The 23818-nt window shown below is 48.0% G+C and overlaps 1 protein-coding gene across 5 annotated transcripts in view; it reads right to left on the bottom strand.

Annotated features, from left to right (window-relative positions):
- LOC100758507 (dnaJ homolog subfamily B member 6) overlaps positions 1-23818 on the bottom strand; it is a 93736-nt gene that overhangs the window by 27256 nt on the left and 42662 nt on the right. For 2 of the 5 annotated variants that reach the window (XM_027429566.2, XM_027429564.2), the window contains exons 9-10: positions 12541-12840; positions 7248-8606 (exon numbers count right to left, since the gene is read on the bottom strand). The exons of 1 other annotated variant lie outside the window; for it this stretch is intronic. In XM_027429566.2, coding sequence (XP_027285367.1) covers positions 8524-8606; positions 12541-12840 — 383 coding nt within the window. In that variant the 3' untranslated portion in view covers positions 7248-8523. Of the gene's footprint in view, positions 1-7247; positions 8607-12285; positions 12841-23818 lie in introns of those variants that run through there. 2 more of the 5 variants (XM_035448947.1, XM_035448948.1) reach the window with 1 other exon arrangement.

Raw genomic sequence — 23818 nt, forward strand, 5'->3', positions numbered from 1 at the left:
CTGGGCCTGCTGGGTCAGCTTGATCCTGCTATATAAGACAAGAAAGGGACTTAATCCCCATGCTGGTGAACCACCCCTAGCCTATGGAATACCTTTTGCTTGGGAGTCTCCCTCTAGTGGCCACTTCCCTGTGCCGCTGGCCTCAGAGCGTCGTCTGATACCTGAGCAGTATTGCAGACCTCAGGGCTGCCACAGGCTGCAGCGGAGGCGGCTGTGGCATGGGAGTGGATCTAGAGCGGTGCAAAGCTCTGTAGTGATTGCACCATGAGCAGACCTATCAGGAGGGTGTGTCCTGACCCTACCTGGGCTCTGTACCATGTGTGTACACTGAGGATGGGCGCCTGACTCAGCTCCCAGACATCCAGTCCCTGAGTGGTATTGCTTTCCACCCAGAAAGAACGTGCTTCTCTTGTGAATGTTTTATACCTGCTCCCAAAAGTCCCTCATTACTGAAATGAAAGCATTTGCAACTAGATAATGGTGAAAAAGGAAAATTTCAAATTCTTCTTAAGGAAGACGTGTTCCTGGCTCATCACACACGGAGCTCGTGTGAGCAGCCCACAGAACAGCTCCATCAGGATCATCAGTCCCCACGGAACGAGATGAGAGTCACGACTCCTGGAAACTTCCAATTGTTGGTAAGCATTTTTCTCATTGGTAGCCACAGATGGTGAGTGACAAAAGAGCATCGAGCCAACGTGAGTCTGTCACTCAGTATTGACTGCCTCAGGCAGTTTGATCTTTCACTTCACAGAAGAGGCTTGCTTTGGACTTTCAATCTTGTCCCATATCTACCATTTGGACTTTTGTAAATGGCTCCTAAAATTCGAAGAACTGGCTTGTGTCCATGCATGAGCATTCTTTTTAGCAATGCTGTATTTTAATTGACTACTGACAATCAGCCTTTGGGAATGTTTTAGACTCAAGTTCCATGATTTCTTATGATAGGCATGATCTACTGCCTCTCATATCAAATTTGAAACTTTTTGTTGAATGTATGTCCTTGGAAGTAGTAACAAAAGCATCTATTTCAAAGCAATTACTGCTTCGTCCAAGTGGTCATTATTTTATGACAATTTATTTTTTGCGGTTTTGTTTAATGACCTGACAACCTAATTAAGTCCCACTCTGACTAAACTGGATATGATACACAGAACCAGCACTGAAGAGAGATACCAGAGGCTGCCAGGTAGGCACAGGAGAGTCCCTTTATACCGGGCTCAGCCTGACCCAGATGTTGACATCTGGATGGATACACAACCTTGTTTAGCAGAGATACAGAGAAATACAACAGTCTCTGGGTCTAAAAGAGCTGCCTAGCACTGTGTGCCATGACCTCAGCCTGAATCTGTCTTAGATTTCTGTCTTGGATTTCTGTTCCCCATGGCGTATGGATAGCACTTACAGCTAAGTGTTTATCAGTATAGCTAAAAACTGAGGAGCAAGGTGTAAGAGCACTTAGAGAGGAGAAAGTGAGTGTCCTTCTAGCTATACCCTCCCGGGTCCCACACCAACCAATCATAAGATGAGCACACTTATGAGCCAGAAACATAGTCTATATGCTTCCTAAACTATGCCAAGATGCATTCTGTGGCATGGGAAGACAAATGTCACCCCAGGTCCCTGCAGCCAGGGGCCAACCCCAGCAGCTCTGTGGACACTGGTTAGTTAGTCAGTGTGCTCAGGTATCAAGCTCAGCAGGAGAGGCAGGACTATTGTAACTAGGAAGGACTGGGAATATTAACAATAGGTTTTATTTTTCTCTATTAACCAGGAAACACAAATCACTGTTTGTCCTGAGTGTGGGAGAACAGAATGACTCTGTCATTTACTCCTTTGATGCGACACTTGTGGGGTTTCAATGATGACTGGTGACTCTTGGAAGCAAACCTCCCACTCACGCCTCAGTAACAGGACCAAGGGGACAGCAGGACTGTCATTCTCTCACCCTGCAATTCAATCTCAACCTCAAGTAACTTGAACATAATTAAAGGCAAACCAATTTACATGTGTGTGTGCAAGTGTTCGTGTGCATGCACACAAATATTCACATGTGAGCATACGAGTGCGTGTGCGCCTTTGTGAGTGCTCGTCGTGTGTGAGCATGTGTGTGTGCTTGCATGTTTGTGAGAATGTATGTCAACCGTATGTCCATGCATGCATTTCTGTATGTGAGCATGCATATGTGAAGATGTCTATAAGTGTGGGCACACACACACACAAGTGTGCATCTTCAGGAGCAGGAGCCAAATCCATGTGGTCCTGGTTTCTTTTGTTAAGGCGCCCTCTTGTGACCACCTAAAATATTGCATCCCGAAACAAGTGGGCAGAGGACTTATTTCTCTCTGAAAAACACTTAGGTTTTTAGTGTACAAATAAAAATTGCACTAAGCTACATAGACATATGGGATTTTCTCACAAACTATTTTATTTGTGGCTGAATACCATGTTTGGAGGTTAAGAGCACTCACTGTTCTATCAGAGTTCGGCTCTCAGCATCCATGTTAACGAGTGCCCTATCACTTGCAACCCCAGCTCTAGATCTGATGCCCCTTCTGACCCCTGTGGCTACCTGCACACACATGCACAAACACACAAAATAAATGTTTAAAAATTAAAAGCCAAGCAACAAAAAACCTTACCTCAAGAAGGATCCATCCAGGGCTAGTGCCGGTGAGGTGGCTCAGCAATTAAAGACCCTTGCCACACAGCCTGACAACCTTAGTTTGAGCCCCAGAACTCACAGGAAGGTGGAAGGACAGAATCTACTCACAAGGTTGTCCCTCTGACCCCCACATGTGTGCCCCATAAGCACACATGAGTGTGCCCCATAAACATATCACACACAATATAAATAACCAGTGTTCTTATGTAGTGGTGCTTAAGGGCTAAGACACAAAAGACACATTCTCAGCCCAGTTTCCAGTGGACAGCAGTATGTCCAGGACACACAGTTGGTGTCCTGTGCCTTAGCCTGCCATGACAACTGGCCCTAAACTTGGAGGTCACACCTATTGTCTCGTGACAGGTCTTGAGAGGTTCCAGGTGGCCTGGTTCCTGCCACACACATTCTTCTGCTGTCTTCACACAGCTGTCTGTGTTTGTCTCAGCCCCCATCCCTTCCCCCTTTCTCCTACACCTAGCAACCTAGCACTGACCCCAGTGTCTACCCTAAGGCAAACAAAGGCTTGTCTAGACTGTCTACCAAGACTGGGCTCCCCATATGTCACATCCAGGGGCCCCAGGGTGTGCAGTTTCTCAAGAGCCATTTTCAATCTGCAGAACACCCCAGGAAAGGGCAGAGATAGCAACCATCGTAAGGAACACATCACACACAGTCTCTGGGTGACAGGCTTCAGGGCTCCATAATACAACAATGGCATTATTATGTTCATGTCCTGCCGGTCCTTATCTGATGTGGTCCTTTTGCTCTCCTGTCTCCTCTCCTACCTCCGAGATCTGTGGGGCCTGAGCACATGGTGGGAAGTGGAAAGCAGCACCAACAGGATGCTGAGGCAGGCTGTAGGCTGTCCTCCCTTGCACCAGCTACCAGCTCCAGGGAACCTAAAGGCTGCCCCTGGTCTCAGGAATGAAGGACGGAGAAGGAAACCTCCCCAGGGAGGCCCATGCTACAGAGCCAGCCCCAGACCAGTCAGGCTAGTGGATGGCACTTTAGCCCATCTGCTCAAACCTACAGCTGAGCACCAATTCCATAAATTAAAGTCACTTTCTCGGCATCAGGAAGACTCACTGTTCCATGTCACCAGTGCCAGCTACCCCATGTCACTGCACAAAGGCTAATCCATCAGAGAAAGTCTTTTTTTTTTTATGCCATAAAAACCAAATTCAGCCGGGTGTTGATGCTGCACGCCTTTAATCCCAGCACTCGGGAGGCAGAGGCAGGTGGATCTCTATGAGTTTGAGACCAGCCTGGTCTACAGAGCAAGTGCCAGGACAGCTCCAAAGCCACAGAGAAACTCTGTCTGTCTTCCCCCTTCCCCTTCCCCGCCCCCCAAAAAAACCAAAGTCTACGTGTCTACCACAGATCCACACTGTGGGGAAAGCAGAGACTCATGACAAAAGGTAAGAGATGAAGCTGGGCAAGCTGGCCGCTCCAAGTTGGAGAAGCATGTCTGGAGGCCTCGCCAGGCAAGACATGTACCACCATGCCCAGCAAAAAATATTAGTAAGAAAATAAATAAAACTAAAAATTTTAAAAAAGAGGGGGAAAGCGGTGCATGGCAACTTTTTTAAGCAGGTGATCTTTGATGGCTCCCAGCACTCTAGGAAAACCACCTCTCCTAGACAATGTTATCTGACTGTGGGCTACTTTCTTGTGGTTTACAGATATGCAGCCCTGAATGTCCATCACAACCTCCAGCTGTGTGAGAAAGAAACTGAGGAAGGTGTAGGTAGACACACAGTCAGAACTCTTGTTTGGTTCTTCCTCAACTTATAGAAATGGAGCCAGATGAACAGAGACTGTGACAGCAGAGCTAGCCCACACAACTCCCACCCACCACGGGGTCACAGTAGGGCCAGGAACTGGCTTCAACCTGTTATAAAGTAGTACACACCAGATCCTCAGGTTTCCCTGGGGGGGGGGGGAGCGTCCTTCCCTCACAGCTGAAGCCACAGCTTCCTCTCACTTTCACTCCTGCCCTCTCCAAAGAGCCTCAGTCCACCTGGATACAGCATGGGCACTAGAACTGTCCCAAACCCCAGCTTCTCCATAGCTGGCCCTTTGCAATGTGCAGTCAGAGCTGAGGCAGATCACCTCCCTCAGCCTGTTACTGTACCTTTAAGGGTGGCCAGGGTGCTGTGAGTGGAGGGTTTGGCTCTTCCAAAAGTGCTGGGTACTCAGCCCAGCAGGCAGGAAACTACCCACCATTGATTGGCAGCCCTAGGTTTAGGAGGCAGCACAAGTGACGGAGAAGCACTCTTCATTGAGATAGACAGCATGAAAGATTTTCAGACACTCCTAAGGCGATGCCACCCACCTGTCTAGAGAAAGCTCCAGACACTTCCAAGGCAGCATAGGGAGGCCACTGTCATAGTCCCAGGCCATCTTCTCAATCTGGGGCCTCTGGGGAAGCAGATAGCTTGTCCACATGGAGCCTGCCATATACTTGACAAAGCCTACAGCGACCAATCCTGGGCTGGCTCTCACCAGGTCCCACCTGTGTCATCGTGGCTCTCAGACAGGGTGGCACCATCCTGGGTGAGTCAGTTGACTGGAACATTTCAGGGTCAGCAGCTAGTCACAGACCCATCATCACCTTAGGATGGAATGGCCCACGGAACACACACACAGGACATCATCTCGAGATGATACTCGAATAAAGGAAAGGAAAAATCTTCACCATTGGTAGGAGCTGCTCTAGACCTAGATCTGAAGATACTAGATGACCCCAACAGCCAAGTAGGACTCACAACAGTGAAGATCCTTGAGGTACAGGCAAGGACTGAATATGGAAGTCAATGGAATAAACTAGGTCCCTCTCCAAAATCATCTGCAAAATAAAACGTTATTCAGTCCATATATTACCACTTTTTTTTTGCCGGGGGTGGGGGGGGGGGGTGGGAGGTGGGGAAGAGTGGTAGGACGGCAGGTGAACTGGGGCAGGCAGGGTGTGTCTTACCGAGTAGCCCTTACTAGCTTGGAACTATCTACATAGACCAGGTTGGTCTCGAACTCAGATTTCAGTCTACCTCTGCCTCCTGAGAATTGGAATTAAAGCCACATGAGACTACAACTGTGACTTTTAATACCACTTTGCTGAAACACTGGGTGATAACTAGAGAGCCTGTCTAGAGTACAGCATCATTTCTGGGGCTTTTCTATCTGCCCTACAGCTGTGAGACTCTATGGGCCTTCACTGAGCTCAAAATGATTGCACTCACTCACGCAGAGGGTGGGCTCTGAAGCCCACCATCAGAGTGGAGGAGTCCAGGCAGTACCAGGGCATGGTCCTGATCTTCCAGGTCCCCTCTCCCTAGACCCACAGGGCATCTCCACAGCAAGAAAGCCACCTTCTATCCAACACATCAGAGATGGAAAAGATGGCTGGAGAGAAGCCACACACAGTGTCATTTGAGAACCACAGGAATTTGCCAGGTAGCAATGCTGTTGTGCACTCACTGTCGTCGTCGTCCCCCCCCCCCAATCTGGAAGGACCCTGCACTGACACACCAAGAGGCAGCGGCCAGCCTGGGCTGACTGGGTAATGCCCCAGCTCAGGTATGGACCAGCAGCCCTGGCTTTTCTGTGTGTCTCCTCACCTCAGCATAGGCCCACAGCAGGCCCTACACAGATGTTAGCACCTCCCTTTTGGCTGTCACACTGCAGCAGCATAGGGAAGAGCGGTCCTTGGACTTGAGTTCACCTGGAAAGCCAGACTAACTGAAGACATGTAAAGACTCGATGCAAACATGAACACTGTGTGCCTACTGGCTATATACCTGTGACTCGCCATGAGGAGTGCCTTGAGGAGTGTCTATAGCTGAAGTAGTGGTAACTCTGTCCCTAAAACCTCTATGACCAGCCTGTCAGTGGTGGTGCACGCCTTTAGTCCCAGCACGGCAGAGGCAGGTGGGTCTCTGAGTTCAAGGCCAGTCTGCTCTACAGAGCAAGAAACCCTGTCTCTCATCCCCACCCCCCACCCCCGCCAATAAAAAAACCCCAAATCCCTCTGTAACCATGACATCATCAGCTAGGCTGTGGGCTGAGTGGCCAAGGAGCTTCATCTGAAGTGGTCCCTCATACATACATCCCAGCACCTTCCTCTTCAGTACTGGAGACTTGATAGTATCTTGTTACAGTCATGGGGACTGGATGAGAAGGGATCTCTCCTCCAGGCTCAACCAGGCTGCTGGTCCATAAAGCCATGTTCACTAGGTTACAACTTGTATGGGACAACATCACATCTTTTGCCCCAAAAATGTCACTTTATCTTCCTTAATTTAAAATGAAGGAGCTGGTGAGATGATTCAGTGGGTGAAAGTGTTTGCCATCAAGTTTGACCACCTACACTGGGCCCCCAGGAAAACACATGGGAGGAGAGGACCAACTCCCTCAAGCTGTCCTCTGACTTCCACACGCTCACATAGCACGCCTTTGCACATACATTCAAGCACATACAGAATAAATATATAAAACTGTGTTAAAAAAAAAATACAAGACCTGATTTTATTCTTCATAGTAACAGTTCAACTCACAGGCAAGGAATGACCATAAGAGAGCTGGACTCAGTGACGTTTACATTTTATTCATGTCAGTAGCACTGAATACATTATGCCTTGTGGGTCACATTTCCAATAACACACATTAACACCAATCCACACTCCATGGTAACTGCCCACACCACCTCCCACCAAAACCAAGCAAACACAGCAAACACTTCCGTGGTCATCCCCTCAAACCTCAGGTGACTCTGTTCCAGGCTCCTAACTGTGGCAGTGCCAAAAATTCACAAAACTCCCCTTTCCATGCTACTGGACCCAACTGCTGGCATCTCAATCCCACCAACACTTTTTAGGATGCTCTCCTTTGCAAGGAGACAAAGTTCAAGCAACAGATCCTCTCAGCCAAAAGGAGCACATCCCCAAGAGACACGTGTGGCCCAGAAGTGCGACGGCATCAGAACTACTTGGTGCTTAGTGCAAATGGCAGGTTAGGTGGAAGCGTGGCATAAATCTGTGACAGGATGACACTTTTGAAGGGCCAATACTTGCAATCTCAAGAACCAAGGTCAAGCTTCTTGCTGGATAGCTGACTATTCTGCACGCAGCTGTGTGTGCTGTGTGTCTGTGTGAATAGCCAGGTGGCCCTGACCTACGAAAGCTAGAAACGATATTGCTACGTAAAACCTTTTGACTGAAGGACAAATATTTCTCCAAGAAGAAAAGACAAGATTTCCCAAAAACTAAACTATATTTGGTGTCAAATCTTGACTACCAGGAGACGATTAAGAGTAGAACAATAAATACAAGCAAAGAGTCTACATCTGAAGTAGCTCACGGTGGCCTATGTGTTGCCAGAGTACTGAATCAAAAGCACCCTAACACCCATGGCTCAAGGCGCAGCTGATATTACCTGTAAGTTCCGATGTACTAAAACTGCACCTAGTACCGCCGCCGCCAGGAGACAGTCATGAATGCGTACCCAGCTCCCTATGGACCCTACTGGCCTCCTACAGCTACAAATACCTGGTTGTGGGAGCAGGGCTTAGACTGCTGAAAAGAATGAGGCAGATCCTTACGACTCAAGAGGAAAAACGCTAAGGACTTAGTGTTGGGGGAAAGCAGTTACAAGGCTGAGGCTATGTCACTACTAGCTTATACTATACAGGCCACCCGGGATTGTCACCTCCATCTCCAACACCCCTGATCCTACCGATCCGTGGGCACATGTCCATAATCCTGCTAAGCGAAGTAGCCCTGGGCGGCACCGAAAGGATGCCGCTGCCGTGCGCGTGCGCACCGCACACGAGAGCGGCGGCTGCGGCTGCCGCCAAGTCCAGCCTAGCGGTTCCCTTTGGTCGACTTCTTCTTCTTCGAGTCCTCTTTCTGCTTCTGCTTCTTCCTCTTGCCACCTTCCTTGAGCCCTAAGGAAACACGGCTTGTGAAACACTGCACACCAACAACTGCTTCCCCACGAGGCGGGTCACTCACTAGACACTTCCCCATATACAAGAGAGCAACAGAGCAGTCATTCATGGTGTCCACATCAAAAATGAAAACACCAGGACAGCCTCCAAAGCCACACAGAAACCCTGTCTCGGAAAAACCCAAAAGGGGTGGGGGTGGGGGGATATGAAAACACCAACTTCTGTTTGGAATAGCACACTGAAGACCTTCCATGTAATCACATAACTATACAGGGAAGTGTGCTATTCACAGCAAGCATCCTGCCACAGAAACAGCTCTGTGGAACAGGCTCTCAGTCCTCAGAGGCCCTACCAAGGCCCTACCTGCAGAATACACAACCCTGCCACCTACACAGCCCGGTCAATCAGAGACACTCCCTTCTGCAATGGACAGCCCACTCTTCCTTATAGACCATTTTTCTTCCTTGAAAACAAAGCCTCTTGTTTTTCCTGTCATTAAAGCTAACAAGTGCAACCTTACCACCCAGGGCCACAGTAGACTGATGGAGGCTCAGCCTCTGGACATTCCAATGAGCCAGAAATGAAGGGCTCTGCCTTCAGTCCTGCGGAAGCTCTCAGACCCTGGCCACAATGAAGTAGGTAGGATATGGGCCTCATGTTGAACAGGAGCCACAAGAGATCTCACAACTCCAGCTTCTAGGACATGCCCACAGACACCTCAAAATTCCTGTGGTGAGATGCACCAAAATCTTAGCGCATGAATTAGTTTGGGGGGGTGGGGTGCACAGTAGCAGGGTTAGATGCAGGCTCTAGCTCTATGAATTGCAAGCCGTGCTCTGTGAAGAGGTCCACACTCCACAGTGATACTGAGCAGGGCCAAGTTCAGCAGAAAGAAGGAAGGTTTTCCTCATGTTGAATAATTTCCATCTTTAATGGTCATGTGTTCTTCACAGTTCACTGGCCCTTGTTGCGTATTGAATACACAAATGAAAAATGCCACTAATCTCCAAGAAGTGCAGCACACAGAACAGCCCATAAAGAAAAAAAAGGAAAAGCCAACGCATACTAGGCCCAAGACTCAGCAATCCAGAGCTTACCTTGCATGTGGGCAATTCATAGTCACAACACACACACACACACACACACACACACACACACACACACACACACACACACACACACGAGCGCGCCCGATCCAGAGAGTCTGACACCCCTAGGCGGCTTGAATTGTAACAGTAAGTCATTCTCTATGAAGACACCTCAGCGAAAATTGTTTTCATCTAGAAAAGCCCCTCCCCAGTGCCAACCAGCCTGGCAGCATCTAGACTGTACCTGGCCTGGCAGCTCTCTAGCTGCCAGCCAATGGGAGCTGCAAATGGGGTGATCTGCACAAAGTTTCTCTTTCTGTGCTTTTTAAGGAAAACTTGTCCAAGACTTGCAAATCCAATCAAAACCAGTAATAAGGGCAAAACCACTCACTGGAGGCTGCACTGGGTGAAGAAGTGCAGGAAGCCTGGCCCAGACAGGCTGTTCCTCAACATGGCTCTCAGAATTCAAGAGGAAAGGTCTGGGCTTGGTCAGCTTACCCAACTGTAGAGCACAGACTTTGCAAAGGCCTCTGCATTGCCTAGAGGGCTGTGTCTTGCAGTAGGGAGCAAGCTATGCTGCCCAGAGGCCACAGCTTTGTTGTGGAAACCAGAAACTGCCTTTGAGTCATCGTAGCTAAGTTTCTAATGTCCTTCTTGACGGGCTTTTGTTTGTGCTCTGTTGTTAAGCCGAGCTCTTATGCAGCTCAGGTGGCAATTTGGAGAACCCCAGTTCAAAATGAGTCATTTCTGAGAAGGCAAGTGAAGGGCTGCTCACACACTTTTCTATAGAAGGTAAGTGAAGGGCTGCTCACACGCTTTTCTATAGAAAGTAAGTGAAGGGCTACTCACACACTTTTCTACAGAAAGTAAGTGAAGAGCTGTTCACACACTTTTCTATAGAAGGTAAGTGAAGGGCTGCTCACACGCTTTTCTACAGACACACTTTTCTATAGAAGGTAAGTGAAGGGCTGCTCACACGCTTTTCTGCAGAAAGTAAGTGAAGGGCTGCTCACACACTTTTCTACAGAAAGTAAATGAAGGGCTGCTCACACACTTTTCTACAGAAAGTAAGTGAAGGACTGCTCACACGCTTTTCTATAGAAAGTAAGTGAAGGATTGCTCATGCACTTTTCTATATAAACGAATGGTTCCTTAAAAAACATGGGAACAAAGGGATAGAACAGAGGAAGCACTGGCTACACCCAGAGCCATGCTAGCAGGTGTTCCTGACTCCAGACTCGGGACACACAGGGAGACAACCTCATTCACAACTTTTCTAGCCTCTCGGCCAAGAATTTCTATAGGAATCCACAAGCTCACTAGTTCCCCCCCACACACACAGAGAGAGAAAAGGTCTACATCAGCACTGACAAAGCAACAAGGGGAGAGTGATTTGCTGTTCTTACTACTCTAGTGTCTCCAGATTCTTCGGCCTTGGCTGATCACCTTTTGCTTAAGAGGCGTGGCCCAGGGCCAAGAGAATGGCCATCTGCTGCAGTCATACTTCCTGTCCAGATCCCGCTGTGGGAGGCCTGTGTACCTGTAAACAAGTTCTACAGGCAGGCCTGTCCCTGTATACCTTCTAGAAACCAGGAGATTAATGACTCGGCACCTCACAGGCCAGCCTTATGATGCCTTTACAACCCAAATGAGGGGATAGGAAGGTGCAAAATCTACAAGCCTGCTAGTCTGTATTTTTCACCACCCCTCCCAGTCCTCTTGGGAGCACTGAGAGTGGACAAGACATCGTAGGAGGTGTCCACAGCCACTGAGGCACATGAAAGCCTCTAGTGCATTCAGGCAAACCTGCCCATCTGCCACTAAGTTGCACAAACTCATGTCCCAGTCGCCCAACTGTTTGCTGGTATCTCCCCACTGCCCAGTTCCAGGTGTGCCTCACCCAAGGGGACTCGACGTAGTGTGTGCTTTTTTTTTTTTTTCCCTCTAGAACCCTAGAGGGCTCTCTGCTTCATTCTCTTCTGAGGAGAACCAGAAGGGACTTGGAGACTTGACTTTAATACAAAATTCTGGGAAGCAATGAAATTGACCTTTGCCCTGTTTCCCACTTGGAGCACTTTACAACACAATCAGACATGGACTACCAAGCTACATCTCCTCTGTAGTTTGGCCTACTGTGTTTGCGCAGCCATGGGCACAAACCTGTCTCACTTCTGTGCAACAAAACTACACTAATACAGGGCTTAGGTCTAACTGGGAAAGCTCTATTTGTACATGCTGACCATCCAGAATGTTCTATAGGAAATACTCCTGAAGATGTACAAGCTGCTGGCTGAGGGTAGAGCTGGGAAGTGGACAATCCCATCATGAGCACAGGGGCAGGAAGGAGCCAGGCTTCCATCTTTACCTATGGCTCACCTGAGAGAGCTCCACTGGGTACCTGCCTGCGTCTTTTGTGTAGAAAGTGAAGCTAATATAGTAAGTGTGGCCTTAGGGCAAGTCAGGTTAAGTGACAGATCTCAAGATCTAGGATCAAAATTATAAAAAGGAGCCTTTAGGGACAGAAGCAGCACCTAGCATTTCCTCAGCAGTCAACTTGACCCAGACAACATACTCCATACACATCAGAATACTGGGACCCCCGTTTTAATCATGGGGTGGTCTAGGCTGTACAGAGTGGCTGTGGGAGGTGAGTTGGGTGCAGGGATCTCCTCTACCCCTGCTCGGCAGGCCTGGCACCTTCCCGCCCCCACCCAGGCACCCTGGCTCCCCATGCCTGGCTCAGGTCAGAATGCAGCAACACAGGCCTGACTTCTGTTGTCGCTGTCCTGAGTCTGAGGAAAAATCACTTTGGGGGTGCTTCACACCAGCTCCCTTCTGCACACCTGCTGAGGTCATGGGGGCATCCCAGTTGCCAGGAACCCGCTGCCTGTCCTGCTCTTGATCTTCCCAGTTGCTTTTAGACACAAGTTTGGCCATCGGGGCAGGCCTGGGTGGCTTCTGTGGGCGGGTGCTGACAGAAGGGGCCGAAGACGGGGCTGAAGTCGGGGCTGGAGACGGGGCCGGGGGCCGGGCCGGGGAGGGGACCCGGACTGTTGCTGGGGCCGGGCCATGATGGGCCAGAGCTGGTATGTGCTGGCCTCTCCGCTGGCATTCTTCTGCAAGGGCGTTCTCGTCGGCCACACCTGAAAGCACAGCACACCAGGGAGAGCTGTGAGCTGCAACCCTCCCTTGAGAGCAGAAGGCTTCACCAGCCTTCTTTCCCAAAAGATGGCTCCATCTCGAGAGCCACCATACTGCCATGAACTCCACTGCACTGCTGGGCCTGAACATCATCTTCCCAGGGGGGACATAAAGCAATCCCAAAGAAACCAATTGTCTTGTCTGTGCTGCAACACCATTGTCTAGAGTCTGAGTATACAATCAAGGCACAAAGCCTGGCAGATACTGCTTAAAATGGTTCTTGCCAGCCCAATAATGCAGCCCTGCAAAAAGGCACCAGAGTCAGCCCAGGCACGTTCATAGGCCTGCACCAAGGGGGCATCACCTCTGCACAAGCAGGAAGTGGCTTAGGAGGACTGAGAAGCCTCAGGCACTCTGCACACCATGCTTGCAGGGTAGAGCCAGATCCCAGACAATCTCCCAGAGGGCTCCTGGCCAGGTCTGTAGCACAGCTTATTACACCCCCTCAACACTCGCCCATCATCACTCAGAAGGCTGTTATCTTTGGAGAAACAGAAGAGGGTTCTAAAGGTTTACACACTAGATGGATACTGAAAATAAAACAAGAAAGCAACAATTAAAGGACTGACTTCGATTCCCTGGAACTTTGAATAACAGTGCTGTTATAATTCGTACCAATCATAAAACTGGAGGCAATGGCTCTCCAAAACTGAGCTCCAAGGAGGGTGAACCTTTGCTCGCCTCCCGAGCAGCTGCCCTGCTACATCTCCCACAGTCTGCAAGAGACCTGCAGCAGCCCCCTTCCTATGGTGGAAAAGGGAACCAGACACAACCACCTACATGTAGCTTCTCCTTTCATCACTGGGAGGCACTTGCTCAAGGAAATGTGTGAAGTATTTAAGACCAGTTCTCATTTGGACACCTCCCATGAACCCAGGCTCTGCTGGAGCCAGGCCTGTGGAGAAGCCATTCCCGATGGGCAGAAACTCACCCATCTTCCTGTGGTAATATCTTGCTTGTGCAAGTAAAGCCTGTCTGAGAGTCAGAGAATGGAACTAACCATAGAGGTCTGTAGGTCTGTATAGACAGACAGGAAGTGAGGTAGCTAGGCACAAACAGGATATAAGCAGGGAGAAACAGGAAATTTCTCTTGTATGCTGAGGCACTAAGGAGGTAAGGCGTGCTGTAGCTCTCTGATCTGTCAGCATTTCCCTCTATATCTAACTCCAGCTTATTAAGAACTCCATTAAGAACTCCATTTAGAGTGTCAGGACAGGCTTCAAAGCTACACAGAGAAACCCTGTCTCCAAAAAAAAAAAAAAAAAAAAAAAAAGAACTGCATCTACATCTTTCCACTGTGTGGAGACACTACACAGAATGGAACACATTTCTGAAAGATATTAAAGCTGGGGTCAAGTATTACACCTGGGACGACAGTCACAAGGTTCATTAAACCCCCAAATCCAAGTCAAGCGGTGGTGGAACACACCTTTAATCCCAGCACTCAGGAGGCAGAGACAGGTGGATCTCTCTGAGTTTGAGGCCAGCCTGGTCTACAGAGCGAGTCCCAAGACAGCCATGACTGTTACATAGAGAAACTGTCTCAAAAAACTGGGGTTGGGTTGAGATAACAGTCCAGGGCACTGAGCTTGCAAGCTTCAACAAGGCTATTTACAGGCATCCAGTGAACCAACAATGCACAAAGGTAAGCCAGCAGCAGCAGCCTGTCCAGAGTGCCAGTCTCGACCCCATTGTTTACACTCATCCTACATAATCTGGGGGGTGACCTAGAGCCTGCGGACCCTGCTGAGCCACACAGTTTCTGCATTGAGCTGAGGGCAAAATGTGACATGGGCAAACTTGCAAGTCCATAGACGTATCTGTAGACAAGAAACATGTCTGAATGAGACCAAAACCTGAGGAAGGAAAATTACCCCATGTTAAGACATCATGCTGAGGCACTGTTTTCAAAGACTATACTGAGGGAGAGGCACAAGTTGGGAAGCAACAGAGGCTAGCACCACCCCATGGGGTTTCTGAAACAACACCCAACCCATGAGGGTCAGCAAAGAGAATAATGTCCTAACTACTCAGCTGTATAGTGGCAGGCAAATAGTGACAGGGTTCAGAACCTGACTGACATAAATGATGGCATGTAAGAGGATACTGTGAAAGCTCACTGGTCCCTTGGCGTATTGCCAATTATCCCTGGGGTACCCCACAGCTGGCCAATCACCCAACTATGGAGAGACTGGGCACTCATCAGGCCAGACTATTCTCTTCTGAGCAGAGAACACCTGTGAAATCATTCCATGGACTGTTTAAAAAGCTAAATAAGCCAGGCGGTAGTGGTGCACACCATCAATCCCAGAACTGGGGAGGGAGGGAGATCTCAGTAAATAAATGACGAACAAGAGACAGGCATGGTTGTGCATACATATAATCCCAAAAGAGGAGGCTGAGGCAGAATGACAGCGCACTCCCTGGACTATCAGTCTAGACTACACAGTTCGAGGTATATATACCAACACCCTATAGCTAAAAAAGGGGGGAAGGTAGAAAAGAATGACAGGAAGAAGAAAAGGAGGGTGAGCATGTTGATTGCGTGTAACTCATGAAGGAAATCACTTTTTTCATGCGTGTGAAAACCCCCACAAACTTTTTGTGTATGTGTGTGTGTGGGGGGGGGGGAATTATGCAGAGACTCAGGACAGCAGCCTCTTGCTCTTGTCACTTACCTCAGTACCAGGATGGTGTCCTCAGGTTCGCCCAGAGCCAGGTCTTCCCAGGCTCCCATCCAGCCACAAGGGGAGATAGGATGCTCCCCACATTCTCCTTTAGAAGCACCCTTCCCAACAGTCCTGCTGGATCTGCAGGCTCAACCCAGACACACCCAATGGGGTTCATCACCCAACAGAAATAACCAAACTTCCTCCAATTGACTTACAGGCAGTGGCCCTCAGTGGAGCAGTCTTACAAGCTCACCACCCCTGTTGGGCAAATTCCCCACACTCTGGCTTTCAGAGCTTGGCTAAGACATCTATAGCAGACACCCGTCAATGGGGAGGGTGGCACGCTTCCTTCTCCATGCAGGATCTCTGTACTTCAAACGCCTACCTTCCCTAGCCTGGGAATGCACACCATACCTGCTTTCAGAGCACTTTCGAAGAGCTCTGTGTTTACTCTTAAGAGTGAAACAACTCACCATGCAGAGAAAACTGGCTTTTTGCTGCCTCTGAAGTAGCTAAGGGCAAGATGGCTCCGAGGGTAAAGGCACTTTGCTGCCAAGCCTGATACCCTAAGCTTTACCCTAGGGCCCTCAAATTGTCCTCTGATCTGCACAGGCACACTTGTGCATGCTCTCTCTTCTCTCTCTCAAATAAATGTATAATTTTTAAATGTGTAATTTTAAGAACTGAGATTTTAAAAAGATGACTAACAGAAAGCTCAACAAAAATTCTACATGCTGTGCCTCAGAGTCCTTCCAGAATGTAGCCTCGTTCTCATGACAGGCACATGGCAAACCAGTATTCAGGCACATGTGGTTTCTCTGTCTATGCTTGAGGGCCCAGTGGTGGAAGGCCAATACTCAGTGGCCTATGGGAGCCACCCACAACCCCTTTCATGGGTACCACCTTCCTGCTCAGAGTGTCCTCCAGCTCTCAGGACTTTCTTGAAAATGCCCACTAGGAAATTCCCTGGCCCAACACTGGAGAGCATGGGACTGTGGGGCACAGGTTGCCACAAACTGAAGTACCTAGGATGGAAATAAAGGTGGGAAATAACTAGACACAGGCCATTTCTCTCCTCCAGAATTCTCACTGGGCACTTCTTAGGAGGGCTCACTTGTATTCATCCAAGCAAAGCCCTCCTTGCAGGTAGTGGCTGGTGGCCAGCACCCAAATCAATGACCTGGTTGCTGTGACAAGAGCCCTGAAGCTTTTTCACCTAGCAACTGCTGCCTCTAAGGCAGTGTGGACCAGAGCAGACACAGCGTGACCACTGGTGTCTGAGACATTTCCAGGCCTGACTCCTATGTGAAAAAAGCTGGGCTGGGCTGCTGACCCCAGCACACAGTATGGGCCCAGCCCCAATACAGATGGTCCTGCAGACAGGCTGCTTTGTGCTTGCAAGTTTCAAGAGCAGAATCCCAACAACAAAAGCATTAACAGTACACCAATTTTTCTCAAGTACCATGCTGTGACCTTCACACTCTGCACCATGATGTCTTCCTGCCTTGCTTCAGAACCTCCTCTTGAACCTTCTGTTTTCTGTTTTCATAGCTGCCTATAAGCAGAAGTATTGGGCAAGTGCTCTATGGGCCCAGAAGCATGGCCAGTCTGACAACAGCCCATGGAAACTAAGCTGCTTTTCCCATGGGATGCTGTATTACAGTTCTGATGACTTTTCTGTCCTGTTATAGTGGGAACCCACAAAGGTGCAGAAAACCATTACACCACCACCTTCAAAATGATGGCAAGCACGTGGGCTCAAACACCATTCATCCTTATCCCTTAATGTGAAGATGCCTTACAAGCTTTGAGAACTTGGCAGCTGAGGGAGGACCATGCCTGCCATCCTGGCACATCACTCCCAATTTACCTGGTTGATTATTTTCCAACCACAGCCTTCACAGCAGATTGTAGCAGAACTGGACAGGCACCAGACAGACAGACAGACAGACAGACAGACACGCCCACCAAGCACTGCTGCCTTATCACAGAGTAGCCAGGGAGACATCACAGAAGCCAGAAGTAAGGCTTTGTCCTGAACAGCACCTATCACAGAAAGGACTTCATTGCCTGTCCTATTTAGCACCCTCACAAGCACCTGCAAAGAGAGAGAATGGTCCCCTGCAGAGGCAGGGACAGTGAGTGGATGTGTGCCCTAGCCATGCTGTTATGTTAGTGAGCTTCCGTCTGAAAGTAAAATCACGTGTGTGTGGCACTGCTACCACCAGCCTGTCACCCACCCCCATTTATCCCTGGACACCCAATCAGGCCTGGCCTGTCAGGCAAAGCTGAACCATAGCACCAAGGGTGGGTCTCAGAGCTCATCCACAGGGCCCTCAAGACACACCCTTAGGCTGTGCCAGCAGCTGGGAGAAGACCAAATCTTGAAAAGCAGAGCAAGGGCTGGCGCTAATTTAGCAACTTGAGTTCATGTATTGCACACCCAGGACCCAACACACTAAAAAAGAATGAAATCCTATTAAACAAGGGTGAACTTCATAGTGTCCCTGAGAGCAAAACAAAGAAACAGCACCATCACCAGCAGTTCTCAACTATGGGTCACAACCCTTGGGGGTCACGGGACTCTCTCACTGGGGGTGCATATTAGACATCCTGCATACCAGATATTTACAATTCAGAATAGCAGTGAGGTTATGGTTAGGAAACAGCAACAAAATAACTTTATTGTTGGACGTCACCATGACATGAGGAACCTTACTAAAGGGTCACAGCATTAGGAAGCTTGAGACACACTGCCATAATAAACTCCAACAGCAGATGTCCTCCACACTTGCTTCTTAGGAACGGGGAAGGTGTGGTGCCAGCCTACACTATGGCTTGCAGTGTGGAGCTCTTCCAGGGACCCATATGCCAGGAGCCTAGTATTCTCCGTAGTGCTGTGGCTGTAACAGTGGGGCAGGCTGGAGAATCAATCTGCAGTGTCTGAGACTGGAAAGCATTCACAACTCAAGACTACAGGAGCAGCCCTCAACTTGTAATCACATTAGGTATGTTTTCAAGATCAAACAGAGATATATTTTAGAAAGAGGTCATCTTCAAACACTTCAGAGATCTTTAGAATGTGGCATTTAAAATATTTTAATGACAGATATTTTTATGAAAATGAGACATGCCTGCTCTCTCAGCACCAATCTACTGAAGAGATGATGGACATCAAAGAAACCTACCATGGAGTTTACTTTATGGCAAAAGTAGGCCAATAAGCAAGAAAATGCCCTTGCCTCAACTGTTGACAGTATGCTGTCCAAATTGGACAAGCAGTATGCAACATAGGAATAACTGAAAACTTTGTCAAGTGGGACAGTCCTTTAAAATCTAGCTTCCCAGGAAAGTCTGTCAGAGATGATAGGCCGAAGATGGATACCCAAAAGTTGGGGAAGAACTTGGTGACTGTCCAGGCCGTCAGCTGCTTTTATCCTTTCTCACAATTTCTGCAAGTCGCTTACTCAATAATACTTCCTTCTTGAGTCTCTGAGGGAGTTGAAGACTAGTTAGTATAGTTATAGTTTTCATTATTTGCCAGACTCAGAAAAGAAACTCACTAAAGTGGTCTGAAGTGTAAAAGTTTGAGAGACATTAAAAGATAACTTGATAATGCAAATTAGAATAAAAATAAATTAGGTGCAAGACTTTGGACTCACCAAGATAGATAGTATTTTCTCTAAATTTGTCAAATGCAAATGGACTAGACATTATTGACAAACTTATTGACTAGATACACTGTATGGACTTATTGCACATACTGTATATAGTTTTTGTTATAGCCGCCTTTTTGTATTAGACAAAAAAAAGGGGAATTGTAGTGATATATTACTTGTAATTATTAAAGCTTGCCGAGGATTCAGAAAGCAAAGTCAGCCATAAGCCACAGAAGCCAGGCGCACACCTGTAATCCCAGCAGCCAGAAGCTAGGAGGTGGTGCACACCTCTAATCCTAGGACTCAGGAGAGGTATATAAGACAGGAGAGAGATCTCAATCCCAGGCATTCATTCTCCATCCGTGCTGAGAAAAGGCAGCGACATCAGTCCACTCGCCTGAGGGTAGTGCTTAACAGACTTTGCTTTTCTGACCTTCAGCTTCAAGTGTGAACCTAAAGATCAGTCTCTGGGTCGTTTATTTATTGTGCTACAGTCTCATCTACAGAGCCAGTTGAGCACTAGTTACAGGACGCCTAAGGCTGTTGCACAGAGAAACCCGGAAGGAGGGATGACTTCACAATTTTACAGATCAGACTGGAATAAGGACTCCAAGTACCAAGTAAAGCCCACACTGACAGGGAAACACAAGTACAAGGGAGTTCACTTATGCCACAATGCATAGTACCTTCACAAGACCCATCAGAACCCCAGGGAAGAAGAACATGGTTCCAACTCCCCAAACAGCAGTTTTACTTCACCTCAAGATAAGCAAGAGCTGAGCATGGTGGCACAAGCCTTTAATCCCAGCCCTGGGAGGCTGGCAGAAGCAGATTGCTTGTGAGTTCAAGGCCAGCCAGGTTTACAGAGAGTTCCAGGACAGAAACACTGTCTCAAGGAAAAAAAGAAAGAGAGAGAGAGAGAGAGAGAGAGAGAGAGAGAGAGAGAGAGAGAGAGAGAGAGAGAGAGAGAGAGAGATTAGCAAGAGATTTTGTTCTACCATTCAAGTTCCTAAAAATCCATACAGCTGCAAGGTGGCTAGACCCCAGGGAAATCTGTCCAAACCTGCATGGTTTGAAGGCTTCCTCCTCCACCCTGGGACAAACACTTTGCACCCCAGCTCCAGATGCCCAGCAGCAGGTAGACCCAAGTCAGTGGAACAACCTTTTTACAGCTATGTGCCTGGAAGCAAAGCGAGTAAGTAAATGACTGGAGAAGGGCTGTAAGCCCAATCCAAGGAATATTCTGAGTAGTAGAAGCTCCTGAAAGCCAACATGAGAACCTGACTTGCAAAAGACACAAAAGTTCCAGTGAGAAGTGCCCTTGATGTCACACAGGCAGGAACCACACCACTGAGTCAAATGCCATACAAGGAAAATAAGCCAGGCTCACTCACAGCCAGCATGTCTCAGAGCACTCACAACTGCCAGCTTTAGCATGTCTAGGAGGGAAAACACAAGTCAAGCTGAGCAACCCAGAGCTTGCTACATTTAACTCATCTCAGACACAAGGCCTTCTGCATTTAGGATATACAGAGGTAGAGACAACAATAAAGGTCAGAGCAAAGGTGCTTGCCACAAAGCCTAATGACTTGAGTTTCCTGGAAGCCACCAACTCTTGCATGCTATCCTCTGTCCTCCAAAGGTGATAGAATGTACATGCACATACAAGCAAGTGTAATTTAATAAAAGATGTGCAAAGCCTTTTCTGGAAGAATCAGAAGTGCATTTTTCCACAACTGAAACAAACACCAGGTCCTCCTGGCAATCCTTCAAAACCAGGAAAATCATCTGAGACTCAGGAACACAGCCTTCTGGGTAGCATGTTACCAGGAAGGGCTGGAAGAGTCAGCATGGGTGCCAGAAGTATGGTCTATTACAGACCTGAGCACTCTGTAGTAACTCTCAGGCATGCAGGGACAAACAACTTTAAAGACTCAGAGCTCACGATCTCACCCAGAGCCACCAGTTCCTTCCTGATGGCAGCCTGACAGACCTCCGTCAAGCTCCCCAAACTAGCCATGTGATTGCACACTACCGCTCTTCTTTGGCCACTCTATCATAGAAAAATTGGCAGAAAAAAAAAAATCATAGGATAAAAGTGACCAGATTTGTTCAGGGGTTAGGAGCACTGGCTGCTCGTCTAGATGATCCAAGTCTGCAATCTTCTGGCTTTCGTTGGCACCGGGCATGAACATGGTGCATAGAAATAAATGTAGCTAAAACACCCATATACAATTTAAAGAAAAAAAAATTAAAAATTTCACACAATTTGTCCTAGACAATTCTTGGGATTTTTTTGTTTGTTTTAAATTCAGAGGTATGGGGAGGGTCTGGAATTCTGTGTAGCCCAAGCTGAGTTTGAACTCAAAAGATATACCTTTCTCTGCTAGGACTAAAGGTTGTTACCACCACATCAGCCATTGATACATTCTTTTGTTTTGTTTACAGGGATTCTGTGTAGTCCTGGTTGGTCTCAAACTCAGAGATCTACCCGCTTCTGCCTCTAGAGTGCTGGGATTAAAGGCATGTACCACCACTGCCTGGCTCCATTTTTTTAATGGGGCTGTTTTTGGTGTTAGGGATCCAAGCCAGGGCCTAATGCAAGTCAAGTACTAGGCCACATCCCAAGTCACACTGATGGAAATATCCAAATTGCTCAATACAGAGGTTGGTTTATGAGAGCTCACATTTCCACTTGGGGAACACACCACAAAACATCCTGCTTTTGAACAAGCTAAATGAGTTTAAAACAGACCCATGACCTGTCGGCGTCTTGAGCCAAAATACTGAAGTCACCCAGAAGTTATGACAGAAATACTCAGCAGCTGTCACGAGTGTGGCATGACTTCAGATGCCATGGAGTCTAGTTGAATGTGAGTGTACTCCTACTCCACAGAGCCTCCTTCCCAAGTACATGAAGTGAGGAACAACAGTCCATTTCACTCAAATCATTAATGCCACCTGCATCACCTGCTAGCCCACAAGATGAAGTTACACAGCTGGTGTCTGCCATGTGTCAGGCTCAGGGACACAACCCTGTTCTTGTTCTTTAACTCAGTTGTAAACAGTTCCAAGTGAGGGGAACTGTGTGCAGCCAGTCTCAATTGAACCAACAGAATGGGGAGCAACTGTGAGAGAAGGACACAGCAGCCAGAAAGGGGGAACCAACATAAAAGGCCAGCCTGGAAGAAATGAGGGTGGGAGACAGGGAGAAAACAAACTGTGTGCACAGGGGCAGCAGGGGGAATGCCATAATCTAGGAAATAAACAGCATCTTATCAGGGTACCTAGGAGCCAAGGAATCCCTAAAGCATTGATTTCAAACAGGACATAATTTACTCCTAACACAGGTCAGACAAGTACAGCACCATTCAATTAAACCCTCAGACTTACGAACCATCTTTAAAGACTACTAATTATGATCTTTGGAGTCAGAGATGCATACACTGGTTATTTTTATAACTAGTAAGCTGTACACAACACCTGCAATTCTAGCATTTAGGATGCCAAAGCATGAGTTCCGTAATTATGAGGCTAGCCTAGGCTACCAAGTGAGGATAGAGACCCTGACGCTATGGTTAAAAAAAACTATGAAAAGCACCACAGATGATGACAGGAGGTGCCTAGCTTCTGTTGGGAACTGTGTGTGTCACAAGCATCCTAAAGCTCCTGAGTCACAGTGAACAAAGACAAAGGGACAAATGACTTCCAGCAGTCGCAGAGTAGTTGATGTCCTCTAGATGTAAAAAGTTATCTGTTCCATGTTGTTGTTCCCTAAAATCATGTTGCTCATCATACCCATCAAAAACCCTGGGTGAGGGTGGTCATAACCAAGTCAGTCCTCAGGCAGCCAGGGCTGGGACTTAATGGGCATCTTAAAAACACCAACTGTTCCCCATGACTGAGGCCAAATGTTGTTACTACAGGAGAGTGCTGCTTAGCAACCCCCCACACTCCACAGCTGTGGCCACTCCTGAATGCCTGCCTCCTGGAGCACTCTCTATCTAGGACCAGAGCCAGGCTTTATTTATGGGAACACATGCAAGGTAACCTGCACCCAGGCAGCCAAGCCAGGCTCCACTGCCTTATGCCACATGCTCACCAGTTAAGGGAAACAAACAGGGCTCAAAAGTGCTAGACATAAACCAGATGCCACTTATTAAATGCTTTAGTTTAATACATATTTTGGAGCTGGAGAAATGGATCAGCAGCTAAAAATCTGCCCCTTGGGGCTAGAGAGATGGTTCAGTGGTTAAGTGCGCTGACTGCTCTTTCAGAGGACCTGGGCTTAATTCGCAGCACCCACATGGCAGTTTTACAGCCACCTGTAATTCCAGACACCCATGGCAAAACACCAATGCATATGAAATAAAAATAAAAAAAATCTCCCCCCAAAACCAAATAATGTTGGGTGGTCATGGCACATGCCTTAGAAGGTAGAGGGCCCGTCTTATACAGAGAAATTCTGTCTGAAAAAGGAGGGGCAGGGGAATGAATATGAATCTGCTCTTCCAGAGTTAGAGTTTAGTTGCTCATTCGGAGCAGTAATGTAACTTCTTCCCTTGTGAAACTCTTAAAAAATGTTCAAT

Source organism: Cricetulus griseus, chromosome 8 (assembly GCF_003668045.3).
Source record: "Cricetulus griseus strain 17A/GY chromosome 8, alternate assembly CriGri-PICRH-1.0, whole genome shotgun sequence".
Lineage (NCBI taxonomy): Eukaryota > Metazoa > Chordata > Mammalia > Rodentia > Cricetidae > Cricetulus > Cricetulus griseus.